Source organism: Clupea harengus, chromosome 22 (assembly GCF_900700415.2).
Source record: "Clupea harengus chromosome 22, Ch_v2.0.2, whole genome shotgun sequence".
NCBI lineage: Eukaryota > Metazoa > Chordata > Actinopteri > Clupeiformes > Clupeidae > Clupea > Clupea harengus.
In genome coordinates, this window is record NC_045173.1 from 160,362 (window position 1) to 186,663 (window position 26,302).

The window sequence follows — 26,302 nt, forward strand, 5'->3', positions numbered from 1 at the left end:
ATCATTATGCACAGCTCTGACAAAAGAATTATACGAATCACTTAATTTGGTGTAAATGTATTTTGAACAGTCTGAATGTACAAAAAGGAGTTTGTTCATTTGATTTGAACAGGCATTTGTGATCATAACTAGGTGCCATTCTAAGCCCTGTCGCTGGGGCAAAGGCATCAGGGGTTTAAGTCATTAAGGGGGTAATGTGGAATTCAACCGATTGATTTGGTAACTATATTTTTATGTCATTGATGTAAATGTTTCCCTGCCCAGATGCGTTTCCAATTAGTGAGATTATATGCTGTACATGGAGTGGTGTCTCTGTTCACTCAAAATGGTTACTAACTAACTTTACTATCAGAATCACCACACCACATACTTCATATACACCACAAGATTAACTAACTAACTTTACTAACAGAATCACCACACCACATACTTCATATACACCACAAGACTAACTAACTAACTTTACTATCAGAATCACCACACCACATACTTCATATACACCACAAGATTAACTAACTAACTTTACTAACAGAATCACCACACCACATACTTCATATACACCACAAGACTAACTAACTAACTTTACTATCAGAATCACCACACCACATACTTCATATACACCACAAGATTAACTAACTAACTTTACTATCAGAATCACCACACCACATACTTCATATACACCACAAGACTAACTAACTAACTTTACTATCAGAATCACCACACCACATACTTCATATACACCACAAGACTAACTAACTAACTTTACTATCAGAATCACCACACCACATACTTCATATACACCACAAGATTAACTAACTAACTTTACTATCAGAATCACCACACCACATACTTCATATACACCACAAGATTTGAAGCTCATAGAGGCTCCTGGTTTGTTATGTGCAACAACAGTTTCACCATCAGGCCAACAGAACTGTACACACTGAGCAACTTTTGAGAGACAGTTTCCACTGTAAATGTGTGAGGCTTAAAGTGTGAAAGCCATTTCAGTGTAATAACACTGTGTTAAACCCTTGGGATACTGCCATTTTATAATGTCATGTTTTTATGTATTTTTGTTGTGGATGTATTTGTATTTTTGTAATTCCATAACAATGAAGACAAACAAGTGTTCTTGTTCTTTTTATCCTAATAAAATGGCTCCATCTGATTATTGAATTACTTCCTGCTGTCATCAATGTACGTGTCTTTGGCATGTAGACAGTGATTTTTCACTCGGCCATTACAAATCCTGGGATAGGCCTAGAGACTTTTTCTGCTTAAAGTATCCTTTTACTAATAGCTACCAAGATGCAACGAGAATTTAGCTGAAGTCTGAAAGAAATGCAGTGTTGAGTCCCAACTGCATCAATGGAAATGCATGCCATTAATGTATATGCTGTACGTGTTGTCTTCATGCCAGTAATGTATATGCTGTACGTGTTGTCTTCATGCCATTAATGTATATGCTGTACGTGTTGTCTTCATGCCAGTACTAGACCTAGAGAAGAATGATGGCAGTCAAGCACAACCCCTCTACAGCAGCAGCTCTCTCAGGAGGATCCTACACAAGCGTATGAAGAAGAGGCATGGGAAGAACTCTTCACGACTAGAACCTCGTTCTGCAACATGAAAATGGCATCAGACAAACCAGTTATATTGGATTCAAGTCCAAAGTGAACAAAATTATTCTTAATTCTAAATGCTCACGGATGCTATTACACGAAAAGTGTTTAATAACAAGATGTTATTCATGTAGGCTATTGCTGCAGAAGCTACTGTTTGCATGTTTGTTTATGTGCTGCAAATCTATAGCATCTGTCTGTTTAAAATGTTTGAAAATGATGCAACAACAATTGTGCAGAAAATGGATCACTTTGAAACATTTCAGATGGAGTAGGCTGTATTGTGGCTGATTTTTGCCTCGCCTACAATTTAAAAAACGCAAAATCAAAAAGGGAACCAACTTTTGGTGTTTTGATGTCATGTACAATTGATACATTGCCCAGTACTTGTGCCACATTTTAAAGGCCATGATATAAATTGGTAATACACATTTAAAAAAATTGCATCCACAAGGAATGCAACATTGTAATTCCATGCTAGACTGACAGATTACCTATTGTACACTTCTAATACACATAACACCTTAACTCACACACTTATAATAATATATATGGTTGACAATGGTGTCATGGTCGGTGTGATGATGAACTCTACTCATATCATGTCTTTCACATGGATTTTCATAATGTTATAATATTATTTTATTATTATTTACTTATTTCCCATTCATCTAATAAATATCATATTTACTTGACTGCTGTACTCTGTGTCACACATACAAGAACACAACGTTGAAATTAGAACTTTATTAACTTCACACACACTGTATCAGCAAACAAACACAACATGGACAAGTTTCTGATTCGTAAAAGTCAGAAAAAGAAGCCTGTGGACTTCTTTAAACATAAACGTGATGGCCTCCAGCAACAACAAACCACCATCTCCAAGCAGTGTCTGGAGGCATCGTATGTAGTTGCTCATAGAATTGCTAAGCTTGGCAAATCCCATACAATTGCCGAAACACTGATTTTGCCGGCCGCGCAAGACGTGTACTATGTCAAATGACACTGTATCACGCCGAATATCAGATCAGATAATATCAGATAATATCCGAAATCAGTTTGGGTCCTATTTCAAAGAGGACTACCGTTCATTCCCCTGAGTTCGGGATTTATTCTCTGCTCAGCAGACGAGCTGTCAATAGACATGAAAGAGCATTTGAAGAGTGACAGTAGACTTAAGCATCTCCCTCTCTTTCGTCATTCTGGGTAGCAATGATCAGCTTTGCGACATAGCCTTAAAAATGTTCCTCCTTTTCGCGTCGACATATTTGTGCCAGGCAGGCTTTTCAAGACTGACTGAGCTCAAAACTAAATACCGCAACGAGGATGATCTGAGGATATGTTTGTCAATCATTGCCCCAAGATTTGAGGACCTTTGCAGGGCAAAGCAGGCTCATGTCTCACATTGACAGACCTGTAGGATTTTTTTTGTAAAGATCACAAGAGGCCCATAATAATAACAGTATCCTAATGATAGCAATAATAACACTTATTATTAGTATGATAATCATTAATTAACTACAACTACCCCTAACCAGCTTTGGGGGGGGGCCCAGCTTGCAAAAGTTTGAGAACCCCTGACCTACACTAACATTTGTAACCACTCTTGCAACAACTGAAAATACCCTATCAACATCTAGCAGAAATATCTCAATCCCTCTATTTGTTTTTCTCCGATTTAACAGCTTGACAAGAAGAACGTAAAGGCTGGTCTACCAAAAACGGGGATAACTGCACTTTCCTGCCTAGTCTAGACCAGTCACGCTTCAGAACCATCTTATGAAAGTACGACAAACAGCAGAAGGTAATCAGGGTTATTGTTCATATTAGAGAAACTAGTGATGTCTATTTAAATGTTGGTTATACCTGGGCTCTGTTGAATTCCCGAATGTGATCAATTTCAGTTCCATTTTGATATTTGCATACTTATGACCTAGCTCAAGTTTTCTGAGTTTGCCAAGTTCATTCTGAAGTGTAAATCCATGCCTTAGAACCTTTGCTACTAATCCAACAAGCTTGTTGTCGTATTCAGTGAACTGCAACCCCCTGTCCTCTAGCTGTCTGTTCAGATGCTTAAACACAGTCCCCTTCAGTGTTTGCACTGAAAACCACTCAAATGCTTAAACACAGTCCAGGGCCCTGTTCGTCGTACCTCGTTTAGCGAGTTACCGAGATCATTTTCAGGATGAGATAACATAAGTCCCTCTTTTCGGTTCGTCGAAGCAACTTTGGCTAAATTACCATAGCAACACATCAATAAACTTGAACCTGCTCCAGCGCAGGCTAACAGCTTTAGTTAGCTGGATAAGCTTGCCACTCCCCCGGAAAAAAATGGCAGCTCCCTTCCTCAGAGATCCCATTGGCGACGGAGCGATATTAGATAGATTAGCGTTTCATAGGGAGAGAGTTCTTCACGATCGCCAAGATCCGTTATTCCATCATGATGAGTTATTGTATGAGCGCTACCGATTCAGCCATCAAGGAATCATTTATTTACAAGACCTTCTCGAGCCATTTATTGCAAACACCACACGCTGCAGCCGAGCATTGACTGTCTCACAGACTCTATGCATAACCTTTCGCTTTTTTGTGAGTGGAACATTTTTGTAGTGTCGGCGATGCGGAGAACAAACCACTCATAATTATATGACAGTGTTATTAGTACACCATAGCGTAACATTATTGTAGAAAATGATTAAGGTGGACATGATAAGAATAGAGAGAAATAAAAAACAATTTCTTTTCACTGCTTCAATTTGTTGAATTTCTTATTAATACATTTACATTTAGTCATTTAGCAGAAGCTTTTATTCAAAGCGACTTACAAGGAAATGTAAAAATACACTTGGTAAGGAGAATCGAACTAGCAACCTTGCAACTACTAAACAACTCCTCTAAACAACCCTTTTACCCCCTGTACCACTGTCACACTTGTCAAAATATATACATGCATAGATATCCCCCATACACAGCCCCATACACAGCTTTTTGTCTAGCTCTCGCAGCGGTGGCGGTGTTGGATTTTGCTTTGATTATGGTCTTGTATTCTTCGCCAGCGGAGAAAAAAAGAGGCTCTTTCTTTGAGTTTAGTAGCCATTGTACCGTCAGAAAGTCTGGTTCGAATTAACGACATTGTTTGAGCGCGGATCAGCCTTGGACGAACCAAGATAGCCTGTCCTCAATCATTGCATTCATTTAAACTGGCTAATGGGACATTTGATCGACTTAACTGAACCACGTACGATGAACAGGGCCCTGGTTGTGTACATGGGATACATAGTGACTTGGACCAAGCCATAAACAATTCCAACACATTGCATCAGGAACGCCAGAAGGGAGGGGTGTAATATGATTGATTTTTGAGCTCAAATATCAACAACCTTTTGCCAATTGTGGACTCTGGATTCAATGGATGGTCAAAAAGGGAGTTCTACAAACAACAATATATCTGAAATGTTAAATGGGAGTAATGGCATATTTAGAAATAGTGGCAAGGTGTGAAGTGTGTGTCATGATAGGGAAATATGAAACTCTGACTTTAATCAAGTATGTATGTGTGTTTAATGCATGTTTTGCATCATATGTACTGTATATGTGCTTGAATATCTGGGTCCCCTAACAGACTTGTCATTTAGAGTAATTAGTGGATTTGGCAATGATATCAGCCAATCACAATGATTTGGCCATACCTTATAAACAGCCAACCACAATGAACCTTATAAACTTTCACCCAGAGCTCAGGAGTTAGTCACGAAAGTAGCAAAATAATGTTTTATCATGTCATGAAATTAGCAAAGTAATTAGATTAGCTTTAGGTCATGCGTGGCATACTTTGCCAGCTGTGCTGCCCATCAGTGAAATTTGGGGCCTTTGACTTGAAAAACGAATACTTTTGAGTATGTGTGTACACTATTATGAAATACAAGAAGTAATAACTAATGAAATGTAAGTAACTGGTAGAAATCCCTCCATTTATCAGTGCTGAATGAGACCAGCATCCTCCAAAGGCTGCTGTGTGTGTGTGGTAGACACTAACCAGTCTGGTTTGAAGAGGGGCCATTCTACTGGTCTGCTCTTTCATGTGTGACTGAAGCGTCTGCTCCGTCATCGGTTCTGATTCTACTAGACTTGTCAGCAGCCCTTGATACAGTGAACCATGGCATCCTCCTCTCTACGCCATCCAAACTGGGAATTTCGGGGAAAGCACAAGTTTTTCCACAAATCGGCTCCAATTTCTGCATGCCTCAGTGATATTTCAGTTTGGATGAGGGGTCGACACCTTCAGCTCAATCTTTCAAAAACTGATCTCTTGTTATTCCCTGCCAATCCAGCTATCTCACAGATATTACCATTCAGCTTGGTTCATCTTCATTGACCCCAGCTAAAACAGCACAGAACTTGGGTGTTATAATTGATTATCGACTTCTCAGAGCATGTAGCAGCTTCTGTCTCGAGGTCTTGTCGGTTTACACGTTATAATGTTAGTAAGATCAGACCTTATATCTCACACAATATGCAACACAACCTCTTGTGCAGGTCCTGGGCCTGCCTGCATGTGTTGTGATACTGTTGTAGTTGGTTCAGAATGCAGCTGCACATTAGTAGTCTTTAATCAGCCAAAGGGGAACACATGGAACTCCTCTACTGGTCACCCTTCCATACTAGCAGCTAGAATTCAATGTGAATCCCTAACGCTCACCTATAGGACAGACAGGGGATCAGCACCAGCTTATTTAAATGCCATACTTCAGATTGACTCACCTTCTCGGCTATTTTGCTCCTCTAAGCGTCTGCTGTTTTCTTTGCCTTCTCTCAGCAGCAAGAGATGGAAGTCAAGACTCTTTTGGTTTGTGCGGTACCTCGGAGGTGGAATGACCTACCTAGTGCTCTCCACCTCCAGTGATAGCCTTGGTTCATTTAAAAAGCATTTAAACATCATCCGTCTAATTAGTTGTTTTGTTTGAGGCATACTTTATGAAAATAATCATTGTTCTGATATTTTGAATGATCACCATAAACCATAATCCCAAAATGAAAAGTTCCCTTGAACTTCACTTAAAGCAAATAAATAGAAAGGGAGAGTGCGAGAGGGAAAAGAGAATGTGTTATATATATACAGTATACAATATGTGAAAATGTGTTTATAATCACTATGCTCTTGCTTTGTAATGCAAGGAAGCAAGGAATGATGAGATTACTCTCCAAGCTATGGGATGGAATGTCAGGAACGAGATATGTGAGTGTATCTTGGGTCTCAATACTTATTACACAACAGCAAGTTCTGTCATTTTGGTTTACTAATACCATCGGTTTGATGAGTGAACATAGCCATGATATGGTCATGGGAACATTTTATCCTTGTTTGTATCACCTTGCTTGGAGGTGTGTTTATAGGGTAAAGGTTTCTTTGCCACCTACTTTGCCATGTATCTGCGTTTTCAAGAACAGTGATTTGCATCATGGTTCTCAACAGGCTGGTCTGCATCTCCAAAGTGAGGTGTTGTGATGTCATAATATGTGTGTTTATGCTTAGTGAAACTTCATTTAGTATCTGATTTGCAAAGACTACAGTCAGCTTAAGGGACAAGCAGAAAATCAGCACAGACAATCCTTCACCAAACACTGCAACATCCTGAAAAGCTTGTGGTCAGCATCAGTTCTGCTTTCCTATAAGTAAAACGTTGATCACATTTTGCAAGTATGTAAACCCTTTCATATTGTAGATTATATAGCCAAATCTTTTGCTAAAAGTTCAAATCTGGACAGATTGAACCATTAACATTCAGAAAAGACCAGAGACCCCACATAGCCCTGGCTATAAAATCAAGGTTGAAAGAAATGCCTGCTTAAAAAAAGTATTTTTCGTTGGTGTAACCAAGGCTATTTAAGCAATGATCAGCTGGCTCACATCTAATGCAGGACCTGATATTTGTGCATAGTTTGCCCTCTCAATAAAATATAGTAGGGCTGTGGTAAATATGTCGTCAAATGGCGCATGCGTGGCTCACATCTATTTTGACTCACATCGGGCAGCGACAGCAGTGACAGAACAGGTCCACTTCCACGGAGTCAACCACGTTGCACCACCATGTTTCTACAGTAGCCCAGAACAGACAAACAACACTTTCTTGCCTTTCGTGTTTTTATGGCAACTAAGGCCCACCGTAGGTTACACGCTTGGAAAGGGAAGGGTGGCGGAGGGATGTTCAATTGGTTGCAATATGCAACCTTTCCGATAGATGCCACTAATTTCTACACAATGCATCTTTAAATCGGTTTAATCACTTTTATTTTGGTACATTTGTGTCTAAATGAGGCCGGAAGTTGAGCCAGCTGATGGGACTATCGCTGCTCACAGAACACTTTATCAATCCAAGCATGGAGAATCGCGTTGCAAGAATAAAGTCTTCCAAAGGTTGTATTGAATGATTTGTTTAACCGTGTTATAGATTAGATACGTAGTGACATAAGTAGTGTGTAGTTATTGTGTCCAAGCGACAGCCGTTTGAAACGATCGTGCCAACTAACGTTAGCTAAATTAACTATTGTATCGTTAGCTAGCTGACGTAACGTTAACATTTGTGTGTCGTAGATTGTTTTTATTTTGAAGATTAACTCTGTGAAGTTTTGAATAAGTAACGTTAGATTGCGGTGTAGTGTATTATCAGTGTTACAGCATTGATGTTAGGTTGATCAGTTACCAGAACTCATGATGAGCTTTGCGTCACCAAACTTATAATGAGGTAACATTGAATGTTTTCCAACAGGTAAAAGAGTCACGTCAAAGACTGACGATGTGGAATGTAAAAGGTATGACCATTACGAATGTTTGGGACTGAGTGTGTTATGAGGCACTGTCACATTTCACAGGGTGTATCGTCTGTGGTGTCTTGTCACACACCTACCATAAGCATGTGTTTTGGGTGATCCGATCACAAATGGATAGCTCTTGTACGTCAGTTGGTCTCGAGTTGTGACTCGACTTGTCATCGGATCTCACCTCCCAGTTCTATATGCCAAAAATCACGTAACGTAACATTTATGTTTGCAAGAACCAAGTTCAAGAGGGGCAGTGCCCCAACTTCATTAACTATGCCCCCTCACTTTTTGAAAATAAAACTCAAATCATTTTCATAATGGTTTGGAAAATATTTAAAACTCTGCCCGAGACTGCCACGTTACAGGAGTGCAGACGCAAATGAAAAGCTCGAGAACGCTCAGCTACTTCTGGACACTGAAAGCACGGCCCTTATGGCTAACTACAGCCCTTATGGCCACCCATCGACCAGAGGGGCCGCCACAGCAGCCACGTTGCCAGTCCGGAGAGCTTCAGCACCACCCACCGGCAAAAAACCTCTTCTCACTGGAGACACCAGACAGGTCATCGAGGACCAGAGACAGCAGAGCTGCAAGGGGCTGGAGTTAAGTCAGAGATACCAGCTGAGAGAGAGAGAGCTACTGGAACACTTCACCAATATCTTTGCAAGAAGACATGAAGACCGCACACCCCATCTGCCTCCGCCTTTGTCAGCTGCCGACCTGAATGGACCGACCTGGTGCTCCAGCGCCCCACTGAAGCAGTTCGTCCTGGGCCCTTTGCCCACCACCGACCTAGGGCAGTGGCCAGAGGTGTATGACCCTAACCCTGATCAAAGTGCTGCCACCACTGCTCTCTCAGCGAGATGTTCTGCCATTGAGGCATTCCTGGTTAGGGTTAGGGTTAGGCATGTCTGATAAGGGTTAGGGTTAGGCATTCCTGGTTAGGGTTAGGGTTAGGCATGTCTGATAAGGGTTAGGGTTAGGGCTCTTTGTGGCTCGCTGTTCATCCAAGTGCCAGCTCGTCACTCCCGGCATTAGCGACAACTGCCCCAGCCCTTGAGAGCCTTTGTGCTTAATCGCGAGTTGGTGGGGGCTATGTAGGTTGCAGGGGGTTGTGTGCTTGTGTAGATGTTATGTGTGTATAGTTCACCCCATAATGCTGTGCGTGTGTGCCTGTTAGAATGGTTAGTGTTTGATTCTGTGTTTGCCTTGCTTGTGTCCATGTCCGTGTGTATTACTGTTGTTATCAGTATGACCCGTGTGTGGAGAGTCTGTGTGTGTGTGTGTGTGTGTGTTATGCATTGCAATGTGAAATTGAAAGACTGCATTGATGTAGGGCAAGGAAATAATAGATCAAAGTTGCAGACTCTACCTTTTTTTAAATACAACTAAGCACCGGCTGAGGGCACTAAGGAAGAGTTGGAGAGTGGAGTAGAGTGTTCTCTTGTTCAAGTGCTGTCGCTGAAACTATGTTCCAGGTCCTTTCTGTGTGGAGTTTGCATGTTCTCCCCGTGCCTGCGTGGGTTTACTCCGGGTACTCCGGTTTCCCCCACCATCATAAAGACATGCATTGCATCGTATGAATATGAATGAATGTTGGTGGTGGTCGGAGGGGCCGTTGGCGCTGATTTGCAGCCACGCTTCTGTCAGTCTTACCACCACCGGTATGACTGTGTATGAATGACTACTGGACTCTGTAAAGCGACTTCGGGTATATAGAGAAGCGCTATATAAGATTGAATTGATTGATTGATTGATATGTTGCATTAATGTTTTTGAATATTGCTCCCATGTAAAACAGCACAGAAAGCAAACGGAGTTGCTCAGAAAGTCTCAGAAATCACAGATTATTGGCCCATCAGATTACATCTGAGATAGGCCACATGTAACACAAAGATCAAGATCTTTCTGTACCTTAACATCCAGTGTTCAGGGATCATTGAACCAGACCATAATTGTAGAATTACTGTAAACAAACATGAAAGCGATATTTAACACAGGAGAATGATGCTGGACCTGTGCCAACAACTTGTTGATAGAGTTGAGAACTCATTCAAATGAGCCTAATTAGTCCCAGCCAGCCTTAAAATCCCAGCCAGTACCTTAGCATCACAGCTAGCACCTTAGCATCACAGCTAGCACCTTAGCATCACCGCTAGCACCTTAGCATCACCGCTAGCACATTAGCATCACAGCCAGCACATTAGCATCACAGCTAGCACATTAGCATCACAGCTGTCCTCTTCGCTTCTTTAGTTATTTGAAGTGGGATTTAGGTGCAAAACCCTCACCCGATGTTGACATTTTTTTTTAATCTTTGTAGGCGAGAGATCTTGAAGGAGCGACTGCAAGACAAGGTGGAGCATGAACGCAGGGCACAGCAGGTGACGGAGCGCTTACTGGAGGATGCTGTATCGGACGACTTCCTGACTCGTTGTGTGAGTTCTAGTTTGTGAATTGTGTAAAAAAACAGTTTGTCAGCTTTTCATAGTTACAGCCTTTTGCTGGAGTAGACCCCTCCCATTTGGGTACCCTGTGGTATTTGTGAGGTTACATGTGAGGTTCCAAATGGAATCATTTTGATTGAAATATTCTTTTGACCGTTTAAATGGGTTTTGAGTTAGCATGAATTTGAAAGCATAAAATAGTTGCAAATTAACATGTGCAATTGTGGTACACTTAAACACAAAGTATCGTAGCCAAGTAGTAACAACACATTTGTGCACAGACTTGTGCACACTGGCTGCACTATTATATTAACGTTAGTTGTCTCTATCCCCTGTTGGTCAGTTGAATAACTTGCACTCACTAATATGAAGCTAACCTCTGCAAATATCTAGTAACATTAGTGTCTTAAGTCTACATTGTGTATATCATGGTAAGCATACCTGCGTATAGTTCTATGGGAAAATGCTGATTTCATATAATTCAGTGGTTCAATAATTAGTGGATCATTGATTTAATTTCCAACCGAACAAATTGTCTAGTCTAAACTAGAACTAATTAGGACCGCTGCAGTATTCAACCAGACAAGAACACACACTATTCCACTGCGTATCATCATTCAACCAGACAAGAACACACACTATTCCACTGCGTATCATCATTCAACCAGACAAGAACACACACTATTCCACTGCGTATCATCATTCAACCAGACAAGAACACACACTATTCCACTGCGTGTCATCATTCAACCAGACAAGAACACACACTATTCCACTGCGTGTCATCATTCAACCAGACAAGAACACACACTATTCCACTGCGTATCATCATTCAACCAGACAAGAACACACACTATTCCACTGCGTATCATCATTCAACCAGACAAGAACACACACTATTCCACTGCGTGTCATCATTCAACCAGACAAGAACACACACTATTCCACTGCGTATCATCATTCAACCAGACAAGAACACACACTATTCCACTGCGTATCATCATTCAACCAGACAAGAACACACACTATTCCACTGCGTATCATCATCCACATCCATGCGCTGCACAGGGAAGCTCCGCCCGTGTGATTGAGGCGGTTACATGAGGCGTTCTGATTGGCTATTAACGCAATATTAGACCTTGTGTAAACATAGGGAGTGTCAACACTTAAATGTAAATATTTAGAACATTAGAGTTCCTTGTTCTTCAACAAATGTCAAGTATAAATGTTGCATATTGAAGCGATGTACATGACATCCCTACCAAATACTTTAATACGCATAACATTACTGCATGCTTTAAAAGTGATTTGAAGAGGCCAGAAGCCATGGATGACATACCATTTTCTCCAGGCTCTCTTGATCACTGCTGAGAACTACCAGGATACTGTGGAGGAAAGGTCCATCGCCAAGCTTTGTGGTTACCCCATTTGTCCGAACAAACTTGACAACGTGAGTACAAAATGTTTTTTAGCTGAAGTCACAGTGTAGTTAAAATGTGTCATTGTCGTTCGTTCTCATTGTCAATAGACATTGACCTGGTATTTTTGTGTATGTTTCATGGAGTATCATAAGCCATTTTTCTTCTTAGGCCAGAACAGTGATGAGCAAAGAGAGAGGATGTTAAGCTCAATAGATTAGAGATCAGAATGCTCACCAACCAGACCCAGAATGGGCATGGTGACACTATTCACTTTTTCTCACAATGACTAGAAACCATCCGTCATAATAGTGGAAATATTGTACCCAATGAAAGCTCTTTATTCTGGGCGCACACATTTCATTCTAGATTGTCTCAAAATATATCATCAGTCGTTAACTGTTTTGGAGAAATGATCACTGAGTGTGGCCAAAACATTTTGTGTCATGAAACTAGTCTGAAACATCTGTATTTATATTTTTTATATATATTTTTCATATTATTTAGCAAATGACACTAAGATGAGCACAAATATTACGATCACTCACAGGTGAAGCAGATAACCTTGATTAGCTTTTTAATCCCACTGGTCAAGGTCTTCCATACACAAGATGGGAGGGTTGGGTATCGGCACGGACACCAATACAGATCTGATTAGAATTCCAATCACAGGCTACCAATCAGATGGAATCCTATTCCCATCCTATTCGTCTATGTGTTCTCAGTTCACCCACAAGAGACCAACATTTAATGTGGAGGACTGGTACAATGCACATTTTCTTCAATATGACAGTTGGGCAGAAATGAACCTTGTATCTTAAAAGTTAGATCCAGAATATTTTCAGATAGATATTGAATCGGACCAATAAAAATATTAATAAACTGATAATTGATTCATTTCCACCAGGGCCCTGTGGCTTAAGCCTCCCTTGGCCTCGTGGTTAATCGGGCCCTGATGTTGTTGTGCGCTTGTGTTTAACCAGTTAGAGTTGATGGTCATGCAACACACAGGTCATATGATTGAACATGACATACAGCTAGTCGAAAACCCTTTTGAACACACCCTGTACATGTTTTCAGTGATGTAATGAACTTAATTTCTTCATCCCAACATACATTTGTTTCTGTCTTTTACCCAGGTACCCAGGCAAAAATATAAAATTTCCACCAAGACAAATAAAGTTTACGACATCACAGAACGAAAGGTATTTTTACTAAACTATTTGTTGGGGTAAATGCCATTGAATTTTTCCTTTTCATTAAGATGTGATTCAAATTTGATTTCAGTGCTTTTGCTGCAACTTCTGTTATAAAGCCTCAAAATGGTTTGAAGTTCAAATATCAAAGACACCCCTATGGCTTCGGAAAGATGACAGGTAATGTATGAGACACAGGTGTGTCCTTTAGTTGTTTGGTACATTTTTGCTGAGTTTGTTTTTAACCTTTGTTCTGTGTCTGTAGAACTCCTGATGTGACACTCATGAAGAGACAAGAGGGGTATGTGTGTATGTATGTACCTATGTTCAAGAAGGGTGTGTGTGTGTGTGTGTGTTTGTATGTATGTACCTATGTTCAAGAGGGGTGTGTGTGTGTGTGTGTGTGTGTGTGTGTGTGTGTGTGTGTGTGTGTGTGTGTGTGTGTGTGTGTGTTCAAGAAGGGTGTGTGTGTGTGTGTGTGTGTGTGTGTGTGTGTGTGATGTACCTATGTTCAAGAAGGGTATGTGTGTGTGTGTGTGTGTGTGTGTGTGTGTTTGTATGTATGTACCTATGTTCAAGAAGGTGTGTGTGTGTGTGTGTGTGTGTGTGTGTGTGTGCGTGTTTGTATGTACCTATGTTCAAGAGGGGTAGTGTGTGTGTGTGTGTGTGTGTGTGTGTGCGTGTATGTATGTACCTATGTTCAAGAGGGGTATGTAATGTATGTATGTATGTGTGTATGTGTGTATGTATGTGTGTATGTATGTACCTATGTTCAAGAGGGGTGTGTGTGTGTGTGTGTGTGTGTGTGTGTGTGTGTTCAAGAGGGGTATGTAATGTATGTATGTATGTATGTATGTATGTATGTATGTGTGTATGTATGTACCTATGTTCAAGAAGTGTGTGTGTGTGTGTGTGTGTGTGTGTTCAAGAGGGGTATGTATGTATGTATGTATGTATGTATGTATGTATGTTCAAGAGGGGTATGTGTGTGTGTGTGTGTACCTATGTTCAAGAGGTATGAGTTACAGATAATACAATGTTATGTTTGTATGGATTGTGTACATTTACCACCTCTGTGCTGTGTACACTTACCACATGTATGCTAGCATATCCTCATCCTGATATGCGCAGATAGTCGTAGTTCTGCTTAAGGATTCGTACTGATTAACAGGGAGGTTTTTTTGCCCCTGTCGCCATTGTGCTTGCTCTAAGGGGGTAATAAACAAAAACAAAAACAAAATGTACTATATGGACCTTCATTATCTTCACAGAATTGTTGTGTCTTAATCTAGTCACATTTAGCTATTCTTTTATTATGGGTATCTATTCTTGTTAATGTGGTAAGATGCTAATGTGTTTAACTGTTTATGGTGTGCAGGTTGCAAGAGAAGGTTTTTGTGCTTAGCATGGAGCAAGGTTATGTGTCATGGGATGAGATGCTGAGAATCTTTTTTTGTGTCTTTTACCCCATTTAGAGGCAGCTCAGGACTTGAAGTTCCCCTGGTGGACAGGCCAGTGAAAGAAGCTGATATTGAGAATCCTGTCCTCCCAGACGTCGAAGAAGACTCCACGGCAATCTTTAGCAACAGCGGTGATGAGGGCAACCAGAACGAATTTGATTGTAGCGACTCGACGTCAAAGTGTCATCGAAGGGTACACTGGGCAGAGCTTCCTCAAGGCTCAGGGGCTATTACAGGAACTCAAGCAGAGAAAGAAAGACAAGAACGTTCCTGTAGCGGTCACCTCCCAAAACAATCTGAAACCGCAGCCATCCAGCATTCTTCCATACCGATGTTGTCCGTTGCGAATGGAAGTCCAGAGATTGCAAAGAAATGCTCACAGGCAGACGGTGAGGTTGAGGAGACGTTTTTGAGTCAGTCTTCAGTAAGGACTGATAACAGACATCTCGCCGCACCATTTCTCCAGGAGCCTTCAAGTCCCACACAAACAACAGAGGAGGAGTCTGACCCTCCTGTCGTCCAAATCAATATGACCAAAGCAGGCGTGGCAGAACTGCGAGGCCAGCTGCAGCGCCTCGGAGTGAGCAAGTCAGGGACCACTTTGATAAAAAAGCTCGGTTTGATGGAGCGCTTAAAGCTCACCCTTATGCAATGGAAGACAGACGAAACCATGAAGCTGTTGCGTGGGTCGGATTATACCACGGGAGACCTTCACACATGGCAACATGAAATGGAGGAGGAGCTGGATGAAGATGACATACAGGAGGCTCCAGCAGATGAACTGTATTCCACTGGGCTGACGGGGGAGCCCATGTCCTCCTCATCTCCAGACTGTACCACCTTTGGCAGGGCAACTCCTACAGTGGACGTTCGGATCAAAGAAAACACCACAGAATGCATTCTTCCCAAAGGCACTGATAACCAAGATGTTCCCTGCAAGGTCAGTCATGTATTTGGACTGTAGGAAACTGTGATATTTTGTATGAGGAAACAAGTGGCCAACATGTTTCTTTTGCATAACCGTCAAGAGGTGATGAGATGTTTGGGTAGATATTCAGACAATTCAACCTGCCTTATTAATGTCTATATTAGACTTTTCAATGCTGTTTACTGCTGTTCTAACACTTACCAAATGAACTTCAGAACGTCAAATTGCCTTGAATAAGATCCACTTCTACTTTGGTTCAGATTGTTTTAACACTTTTAACCCCCATGTTTAAATGTTGTAGGTCAGCGGCTCCAAGGAACCGGTCCTTCCTCTGGTGGACTGCCTGTCACAGCTCGTCATCCAGAAGCGCATCGTAGTGGAGAGGCTCAGGAGAAGGTTGGTGTGAAAATTAAATTAATTATGAAGTTTATCTTGTGTTTGTATTCACACATCTCATATGCATATATTTAGTTCAGCAAGTTTTATGGTTGTCCAGCCACAAAGTTGCACTCCGAAGAATCACTATTTGGGTATTAGGATCCATTTTTAGTAACCCTGTTCAAAGAGCGTTCCATAGTTAACCACTGTGTCTCGGGTCTAGTATTGTTTTCCTAATTTGGGTGTGTTGATACAGACATTCAGTTTCTGTTTAATTCATGATTCAGTTCCTGTATGTGTAGCTTCCAAAATGCATAAATCTGTGCTCTAATTATATCTGTGTATTTAATATATATAAGGGTTTCCTTTAGCCGGCCATTACTGTTTTTTGCATGGTAAAATGTATTTAAAAAATAATGCTAAATTAGAAGTTTGTAGGTCAAAATGTCAAATAACAATGATTATCCTTAAACAGAACATTTGTGAAACAAAGTACGGCAAAATGACAGCCATAAAAAAAGTTATAGAACAAGATACCGACTTCCGACTTCTTTTACATTTACGTCAATAGATAATTTCTATACATACTTAAGGTGTGCGTGGCACACACTACGGTGGCACAACTTTCTTGAGAGTGCTTACCATGAACGAGAACCCTGTGGGTGCCTGCGGTGGAAACCCACGCCCTATTGTTTGCCTGAGCTAAATGGTTGACGTATTTAATCGTGTTCTTGCTTTTTCTGTGTTGGCCTCTTGAGGGTGCTGTTTCCAATTGTAAACCTGTACACTTCTGGTCAAATTGCTCCTAACAGTGCGCTCTCTGCTCAGTGTTTGTGCTGGTAGGCACATAGGCCTGGCTCTGTAAATGGCAGACAAACGTGGCTCAAACTATTCCAGCCAATCAGCTTTTGCAAAACCAAAACCAAATCACGGACTGCATCTTTAACAGGTTTCAGTCTGAAACAAATGTGTTCCATATGTTGGTTAAAATTAGTCTTGAAATGTTGATATCTTCAGTGATAAACACATTACATTTCATGCCACACTAATCCTTGACATTTGTCCTTAACTAAAAGTACTACAACTACATTTAAACTATAATAAACTAAACTAAAATGAATCTGGAAATGGAAAAGTATTATAACCAGTAATGCAGACATTTTACAAAGTCAATGTATCAACCATGGTTAATAGTCGGGAAATAATGGTAATCATTAAAAGGCAGCAAACTTTTGTAACCTCATCAAAGACGTGTTGTTGGTATATGGTATATGGTTAAGAGCTGTGGTTTCCACCAGCCATCCAGGTTATACACTGTAGTTTTGGACAAATCCACTGTTGACAAGCAGCGCAGGCTACAGATGTATCTCGAAGGATCATGTCCGTTCTTGGATTGAAGCCGTTCAAGAGTAGATTGTGTTTATGTTGATCTTGAAGGTGACTTTTGTTTACGTTCTGGTGAATCTTTGCAACTAATCTGTTTGTCTCTTTCTTTTGTTTTTAAAAAACCAAGCCTGAAGAATCTTGTCGGTCCCCTGCGTCTTACCATGAGTGAAGTCTCCAATGACCTCAACAATCTGGTCAGGACCCTAAGGTGAGTCATATATCTACCATCGTCACTGTTCACTCACTCAAGACATTTGAACTACGCAGTTAAAAGAATATGCCTGGCAAACCACCAGTGAAATGTGAACCTTTTTCATATTGAAGATGCCATTTCCAACGTCTGCAATTATAAAACATGGAAGTTCTCATCACTCACTGTGCTATGCTGTCAGGAGAGATTGTATCTTCTGGTGTAGATTGAACATTTGGTACCGCTGACAATAATGTGTTTCCTTGTCCGTTGGTTAACATTGATGCCATCGCTTTGTTGTGTTCCAGAGTGTGATGTGTTCTTTAGAATGTCGATTTTTACATTTGCACACCATGAAGTAGTTGAAGGCCTAAACTTCCATATACATTCCCATCCATATGAGCAGGTGGGACAGTGCCATATTTAAAGATGAATCTACATGAGGATATAGATCCATACAACCTTTACTTGATTTTAATTGTTTTTTAAAGGAGCAATGTGTAGCCCGTGAAACCAACCAAGTACTGTATTCCAAATTCCAAATATTGGAGAGCGTTGTCTCAAGCCTATTTAGGTGTATTTTGGGCATATTCCATAAGTGTATAGCTCATTTGCATATTCAAATTCATTTTCAAAGAAACTTGTAATACAAAAATGTTTACTTTTCATGGGTACTTTCATTGTGTAAAGTTTTATTTTGATAGGAGTAAAGGAAAAAAAATACATTTTTGGGGTGTATTGTTGCCTGGCATTATTAGCACACATCTCAGATTGATGAGAATTAAACATATATCCTCAACTAGGATTTCTTAGGACTTTTAGTATGTTGTTCTGGACACCTCATAGAAATGATCTATGCTGAAAAAAATTATTTTACAATTAATTCTATTTTTGGTTCCAAAATGAGTTACTTTGCCTGGACTAATGGGCTTACATTCTGTTTCCACGTCTGTTGTAGCCATTCTCATTCGGCCTCATTCTCGACCCTACCTAGGAAAATATCTCCGCCGGATTCATGAACGCCTGGAAATGTGTTTTCTAAAGCTTAAAAGTGTCCGTAGCTGTGCACTGATTCTTAAGCCCAATTCTGTCCGCTGGTGGGAGCGTGCTCACCTGTGTGTGCGCGCACGTGTGTCTGTGTGTGTGTTTGTGCGCATCGCGACAGAACTCTGCCATGCGCGATACAGAGAGCAGAGGAGAATTGTAAACGTGCGACCATGTAGAGACAGAAATTACATGCCGTCGTGTAAATAAGATAAATAACATAAGGCTATTTATTTTGTTTAATAAAAGAACAAGCTATAGACCTGTTCTATAGGAAAGGTAACCTTAAATGACTTCCGTTGTGATCTGGCGCTTTATAGAAAATAAAATGTAACAAAATGAACTTGACCTTCCAGGGGGGCGGGGGGTGCCGTTGAGGGGGCGGGGCGCCCCCCTAATATAACGGTAGGGGAAACACTGGTGACTGGAGGTGCAGCTGTTGGTATTAGGGATGGGCATTCGATTAAATTGTCTTAATCGATCGTCGGGAGAATTAACGATCGATTTTCGATTAATCATTAAGATTTTTATATTAAAATTCACTATTTATAGACTATATTAAAATGCAGTGAAAATAGAAAAAACACAGCGTGTTTCCTCATTGAGATCTTTATTACAAGATGAACAACTCTTGTGGCAGTTAAACTTACAAGATGGACAACTCTTGTGGCAGTTAAACGAGATCCGTTCAATGGTTACACTTGAAAATATGCGCTGCTGTACTCTTAAGCAGCGGAGCCGACAGCTAGAAGCCGGTGCTCATAAACACAACTGACCCTCGTTTTTTTTTTCCTCCAAAATAAAATCAGATTATAAATAAAATTAGGGCTGTCAATAGATTGAAAATCTTTTTAAAAATCACTTCAGATATTTTGTTTGTGCTCTCTCGCCGTCATACAAGGAATGAATGAAAGACACAATGGTGCCCCTCGACGGCAAATCGTAAGAGTTCTCCCCTGAAGCAATTCGAATCACCTCAGTCAGCCCACCGTCTTCAACTATGTTGATGGGCCGACAGTCACCGGCAAACCAAACTGCTACAGCGTTGGTAACCTTTTCACGGACTGGTCTAGTTATTTTCTAGAGAAGTCGTGGAGTGTGGGTTGGCGACCATCTAGCCTGGGACTGCTTTCTGTCGGGTGCTTTGCATTAAGGTGATAACTTAAAGACGAGCTGCTTCTGTGATAGCTAAATTCAGCTTGACAAATGCCACATGCAACTTTAGTTTTGTCGATTTGTTCCGTCATTTTGCCTCTTAAACAGAAACTTTCCGCCCAACAATCCCTCAGCTCTCTCCATCTTCAAAGACCGTCTCGGTCTCTCCTATCTAACTGACTCCAGGCACGCAGCGGTTTCATGTCATTGGTCAACGCACACCGGAAGTAAACAAAGGTGTGTTAACTGCGTTAAAATATTGTATCGCATTAATCTCGGCCACAATAATCTCATAGATTAAGCGTTAACTTTGACAGCCCTAAAATAAATAAATTACACGCACACTACGCAACAGAATATGCATTAGTTTTATCGATGAAAAAATAATGTCCTCGACGAAATTCTCAATGATCAATGAATCGATCGTCGATTAATTATGCCCATCCCTAGTTGGTATACAGGGAGAAGAGTAGAGGGGAAGGAACGCAGCTTTGAGGGGAACCGATGCTTATGGTCCTGGAATCAGAGACATGCTTCCCCAGCCTCACGTGTTGCCATGAAGGTCTAAAAGAACCAGAATTGAAGGGGAATTTATGGTTGGCTTTTACGCAGGTGCGCAAGCCACGCAAGAGCCCCTTGTGTAGTTACGTATCCCCTCTTGCATGCTTGCCGTGTGTCTCCCAATTTAACTATCCGACAAAGCTACACAAGCCGCACGCAGCCCGCAAGGCTGTGATTGGTATAAACCCATCTTTACCTTGTGGGTAGTAGCATGCTAACATTAGAAAGCTGTCTCAGAAACCTCAAACGTATTTTTAAGTTACAATAAGGTTTTTTTTGCATTGCACATAGTCTATTTCTCAGTAACTTTAAAAAAAAAATCTAAGCAAAAAAACAAAACGTTTTCTTCGCTGTTTACCTTGTGGGTGGTAGCATGCTAACATTACAAAGCTGGATCAGACGCCTCCCAAATCCCCTCTGACGTAATTTACTACACCCACTACCGTGGGAGAACCATAAATGAAAATGAGTCCCTTGATGCAACTGCGTGACCCTGCAGTTATGCAGTTGCAGAAGTATAAAAAGCCTTAAGGCTGGACTCTAAAGCCATACTGGAAGTTTTGGGGGATTTTGTTTCTGTGTAGAAAGGAATAGCTGTGCTATTACTTTTTCAAGTATTTTTGATGGGAAATGGAGGTTAGATATAGGTCTGTTTTTAGCCAGGTCATTAGGCTCAAGGTTAGGTTTTTTGAGAGATGACTTGGTTCTGCTATTTTGAATGATTTGAGGTTCGTATCCTGAAATTAGAGAATTGTTAATTACTTTTAAGTAATGTTTCTTCTATTTAGGGCAGTACGTCTTAAAGTAATTTTTGTAGGGATCAGGGTCTAGTAGGCACGTTGATGATTTTGATGAGGAGATCAGGGAAGTGAGTTCAGGGAGGTCAATAGATGTGAAGGATTCTGGGAATGCACCAGATTGTGGGGGTGTTACAGAGGTAGTCATAGTTACAGAGGTTGTCATAGTTACAGAGGTAGTCATAGTTACAGAGGTAGTCATAGTTACAGAGGTTGTCATAGTTACAGAGGTTGTCATAGTTACAGAGGTCGTCATAGTTACAGAGGTAGTCATAGTGCATCATGAGAGGACCACAGGTTCATGGAGGAGGAGGAGACTGAATTTTTTTCTCTTATTGTTAAAATGTTGTTATTGAGAATAATACAGGTTATAAGAACAGTGTATTCAACTGCGTTGTGTTTTTTGTTATTGAGAATGCTACAGGTTATAAGAACAGTGTATTCAACTGCGTTGTGTTTTTTGTTATTGAGAATGCTACAGGTTATAGGAACACTGTATTCAACTGCGTTGTGTTTCTTGTTATTGAGAATGCTACAGGTTATAGGAACAGTGTATTTAACTGCGTTGTGTTTTTTTGTCAGTCTAGAAATGGTGTTAAAGGGAAACATTTCGTTTTTTTTTTCTTTTTTTTTTTTCAAATCAACAAAGAGTAATAGGCTGATACACACACTCACTACACACACACAACACAAACACACACACACACACACACAACACACACACACCACACACACACACACTACACACACACTACACACACTACACACACACACTACACACACTACACACACACACACACACACACACACACTACACACACACTACACACACACTACACACACACTACACACACACTACACACACACTACACACACTACACACACACTACACACACTACACACACACACACACACTACACACACACACACACCACACACACACACTAGCACACACACAACACACATACACTACACACACACTCCACACACACACTACACACACACACTACACACAACACACACACACTACATACACACACTACACACACACACTACACTACACACACCCCACACACACTACACTACACACACCACACACTATCCTTCAATGCCAGGCCAAGTACCTCCTAGTTGAGTTCAATTTTCATTCCAGTTTTCTAGTTGTTTGTTGAAGTACAAAATCCGTGAGAACTCCACAGTCTATCAGGGATTGGAATGTGATTGTACTGAGAGAGGGAGGTCTCAGACGAGGTGGTGTTGACAGATTTCAGAAGTGTTAATGTGCATGCATTGATTAAATTGATTTAAATGAATATTTGTTTAAAATTATGCTTAAAAATGTTATCTTGGATAGTAATTGCATTTTAAGAAATATGTCAGTAATCTGATTATGCTCGTGTCATTTTTATAAATTTGTAATGACAATGACTGCGTAACGGTATCAAGCTTGGATCGGTGACATTTGGCCGATAACGAATCTATTAAATAATGTTAATATTAGCACTATGCAGTGGATCAAATCAGTGTTTCATAACCTACTATTCTATTTGAACACAGGCTTACAAATACCAACATCATCCACAGAAACCCGGAGTGGACCGTGATTGCTGTGGTGTTCCTTTATGCGTAAGTGAAATTTAGTTTAACTCAATTCCACATTCTATGTTTGTTTGTGTTTGGCTGCATTCTATTTGGCCAGATGGATTCCTAGATGTCCTGAATCTTAATGGAAATTTCAAATGAGAACATACTGGCTGTTGTTCACATTGTTGTTGTCGGAGAAGGCAGTATTTCAAACGAGCATGTTTCCTTAATCTCTGATGACATATGAGTGGTCCTTTTAGGATTTTGTAAATATATTACATGTTGGTCCTTTTAAATCACAAGCCCTTATAATGCTAACCCTTTTAATATGAGAATGTAGGCAACGGAGATATTAGTCATTTGAAGATAGTCAAACAGAGTGGCTTGGACCAATGAACACGATGCTTCAGGCAGGGAGGGATTTAATTGGATCAGCTTCAAATATCAACAACCTTTCACCAGACACCACCTTTAAACGGAGCATGTGATTAGTGTGTGTTGCGTGTGTGTGTGTGTGTGTGGGTCTAGTGTGTGGGTCTAGTGTGTGTGTGTGTGTGTGTGTGTGTGTGTGTGTGTGATTGTATTATCATGACATGGCCACACCATGTGTAGACTTAAGTGGTGGGACCCCAGTGGTGAACTGTTTGCAGATGACAGATGTCAGATCACACACACACACACACACACACTACACACACACACACACACTACACACACACACACACACCACACACACACGCACACACACTACACACACACACTACACACACACACTACACACACACACCTACACGACACACTACACACACACACACACACCACACACTACACACACACACACACACACACACACACACACACACACCACACACACACACTACACACACACACTACACACACACACACACACACACACACACCACACACACAACACACACGACACACACCACACGCACACACGACACACACCACACGCACACACGCACCACACACACACACACACGCACACCACACACCACACACGCACACCACACACCACACACACACACACACACACACACACACACACACACACACACGCATGCACACACCACATGGGAGGCAGAGGAGTGCCCTGGCTACTTCTCTTAGTGTCAACAAAAGGCTGCTCTTATCGTGTGTTCTGATTACTGTGAATGTCATGCCAGCACTGTCCATGGGAAACCCTCCACCTGAAGACTGCTTTCAGCTTTCTGATAACACCAACACACTTATGCACACACCCGAGATTTCCAGAGAACACCAACACACTTATGCACACACCCGAGATTTCCAGAGAACACCAACACACTTATGCACACACCCGAGATTTCCAGAGAACACCAACACACTTATGCACACCCGAGATTTCCAGAGAACACAACACACTTATGCACACCCGAGATTTCCAGAGAACTCAGATTTCATTCTTTCTACATTCTTTTCACTCAGTTGACATGCTGTTTAAGCTCAGTTGAATGTTTAAGATTTGATTTTCGAGACCAGTGGGTGCATTCACAAAGGCAACACGGAGCTCCTTTAAGACCGCTCGCTCCCATGCACATTCTCATTGCTCTCTCTCTCTCTCTCTCTCTCTCTCTCTCCCATGCACATTCTCATTGCTCATGCGAACACCATTTACATATTCGGCGTGTGTATTCAGCCCTTATCAGCTGGTAGTGAGAATCAGCGTAACTGGACGCCCAAAAGACTCAGGTGCGAATGGGAGAATATAGCCCTTAGAGATTGGAGTCCAAAATGTGTAGATAGGGGTCTCTCTCTTCCTATTCCCCCCATCTCTACAGCGCATATGTCTACTGCATATACTCTCTGTAGGAATTCAATTCAGTTTTTCAATTTCCCACTTGTCATGTTTAATGTGGTCTTTTGAGCACTGATAACAGAACATAAACTGACATCAAATACGCTGTTTGGTGTCGGCCGTGTACAACATAGGTTGCCTTATTGGAACCAAATAGATTTGGCCAAAGGTAAATGTAAACTGAAAATATACATTTCAGCCAAACTGCATTCTCAATTCTATGCAGTGAAAGGATTTGAAAACTCTCCAGTGTTGTTATAAGCCCAATGTGTTGATTTGCAGATGTGTGACCCGTGCTGAAAAGAAAAAAATGCAAACTGTTTTTTGAGCAATACTGTCATAGCTCATCTTTGCTGATTTTATGATGGTTTACTCATTGAACCCCTTGACTAGCAGGGCCATGTAGCTGTTGGATGGGTGAAACATGGCAGACGTGCTCAGACTGGGATCCAATGTGTGTGTGTGTGTGTGTTTCCCCATCTAGTTCCTGGGTTAGTGTCTAGGACATCAGTATTAATCTGTTTGTTCTTGCATGGGTTAGTTTAACAGGAGTGTCACCACTACTGAAGGAGAGTTTGACCCATCCTTCTGCAGTGGAGTTCATATCGTCTCTGATGAAGGACTTACAGCTGACTGGCGAGGACCTTCACTGCCTTGTGCGATTGTTCTGCCCCCCCCCGAGCTGAACTGTGCCCGTAATGTCCTCCGATGTCACCAGAAGTACCACTACTGACCACCAGGATTGACCCGCACCCCTCCCCTTGAGAACCTTTGGAAGCACACGGATACTTAGAATGATGAAGAAGAGATGCAGAAACATGAAACAAGAATGAGAGGGATAACATAAGACTTTAAGTTTCATAAAGTTGTGTTTAATAAAAACTGCGGTGCTGTAGTTTTTACTTATCATGTTTGTGAGAATGTTCTGTATTTCTTTAAATAAAATGTATGATATTTGTGTCTACTTGATTGGACTTTATGATACAAATGTACACAAAATTGTAGTTGTAATGTATAGAGTAGAAGAAGAGAAGAAGAGAAGAGAGCCACCATAAAGCTGTCTGTCAGGGGACTGTTGTTGAACTGCAAGCCACACTCGTTGAGGAATGTGAACACTCTCTCATTAATGTTTTTCTCTTTACTGATATTACTGACTCGAAGCCTTTAAGGGCCGTGGGCACAACATGAGGTGTGTGATGCGGCTGTCACAGTTGTGCGTGGTTGTATCCTGCTGCTCAGGCTCTATGGTTGGGCAGTTGTTCTATCGGTTAGGTTGTTGGGTATGAGTACTTGCATGTGACGGTGAGATGATTGGCCATTGTGGTAAGTCCCCAACCAATAGCACAAGGAAGGATATTTTCCTGTATATAACTAAAACAGCTCTACCTGTCTTACTGGACATGCCGTCTTATTGAATAAGAGTACACTATTCAATTCAACCACCACTAAAAATGTTTTTTTTTTTTTTGTG

The 26,302-nt window shown here is 41.1% G+C and overlaps 2 protein-coding genes across 3 annotated transcripts in view; both read left to right on the forward strand.

Moving 5' to 3' along the window:
* The window catches only part of slc44a5a (solute carrier family 44 member 5a), a 42,193-nt gene extending 39,873 nt beyond the window's left edge, over positions 1 to 2,320 (forward strand). Inside the window, exon 22 of the mRNA XM_031559222.2 lies at positions 1,494 to 2,320. Within this exon, the coding sequence (XP_031415082.1) occupies positions 1,494 to 1,633 (140 nt within the window). The 3' untranslated portion in view covers positions 1,634 to 2,320. The remainder of the gene's footprint in view (positions 1 to 1,493) is intronic.
* A 5,245-nt stretch (positions 2,321 to 7,565) lies between these two features.
* rpap2 (RNA polymerase II associated protein 2) lies at positions 7,566 to 25,795 on the forward strand. 2 transcript variants are annotated; one of them, XM_031559912.2, is made up of 12 exons: positions 7,566 to 8,043; positions 8,396 to 8,438; positions 10,771 to 10,885; positions 12,246 to 12,344; positions 13,452 to 13,517; positions 13,600 to 13,688; positions 13,774 to 13,821; positions 14,984 to 15,908; positions 16,198 to 16,292; positions 17,788 to 17,868; positions 22,965 to 23,033; positions 25,373 to 25,795. In XM_031559912.2, the coding sequence occupies exons 1-12, from the start codon at positions 7,965 to 7,967 to the stop codon at positions 25,515 to 25,517; spliced, it is 1,854 nt and encodes a 617-aa protein (XP_031415772.1). In that variant the 5' UTR covers positions 7,566 to 7,964; the 3' UTR covers positions 25,518 to 25,795. The 2 variants fall into 2 exon arrangements, with proteins under 2 accessions (XP_031415772.1, XP_012675729.2); XM_012820275.3 differs by having other exon boundaries at positions 7,568 to 8,043; positions 13,774 to 13,809.
* The last annotated feature ends 507 nt before the right edge of the window (positions 25,796 to 26,302 follow it).

Coding starts and splice junctions, on each gene's coding strand:
- rpap2 (XM_031559912.2), top strand. CDS start 7,965: ATGGGACTATCGCTGCTCACAGAACACTTTATCAATCCAAGCATGGAG. Junction 8,044..8,395: donor AAGAATAAAGTCTTCCAAAG/GTTGTATTGAAT, acceptor GTTTTCCAACAG/GTAAAAGAGTCACGTCAAAG. Junction 15,909..16,197: donor ACCAAGATGTTCCCTGCAAG/GTCAGTCATGTA, acceptor TAAATGTTGTAG/GTCAGCGGCTCCAAGGAACC.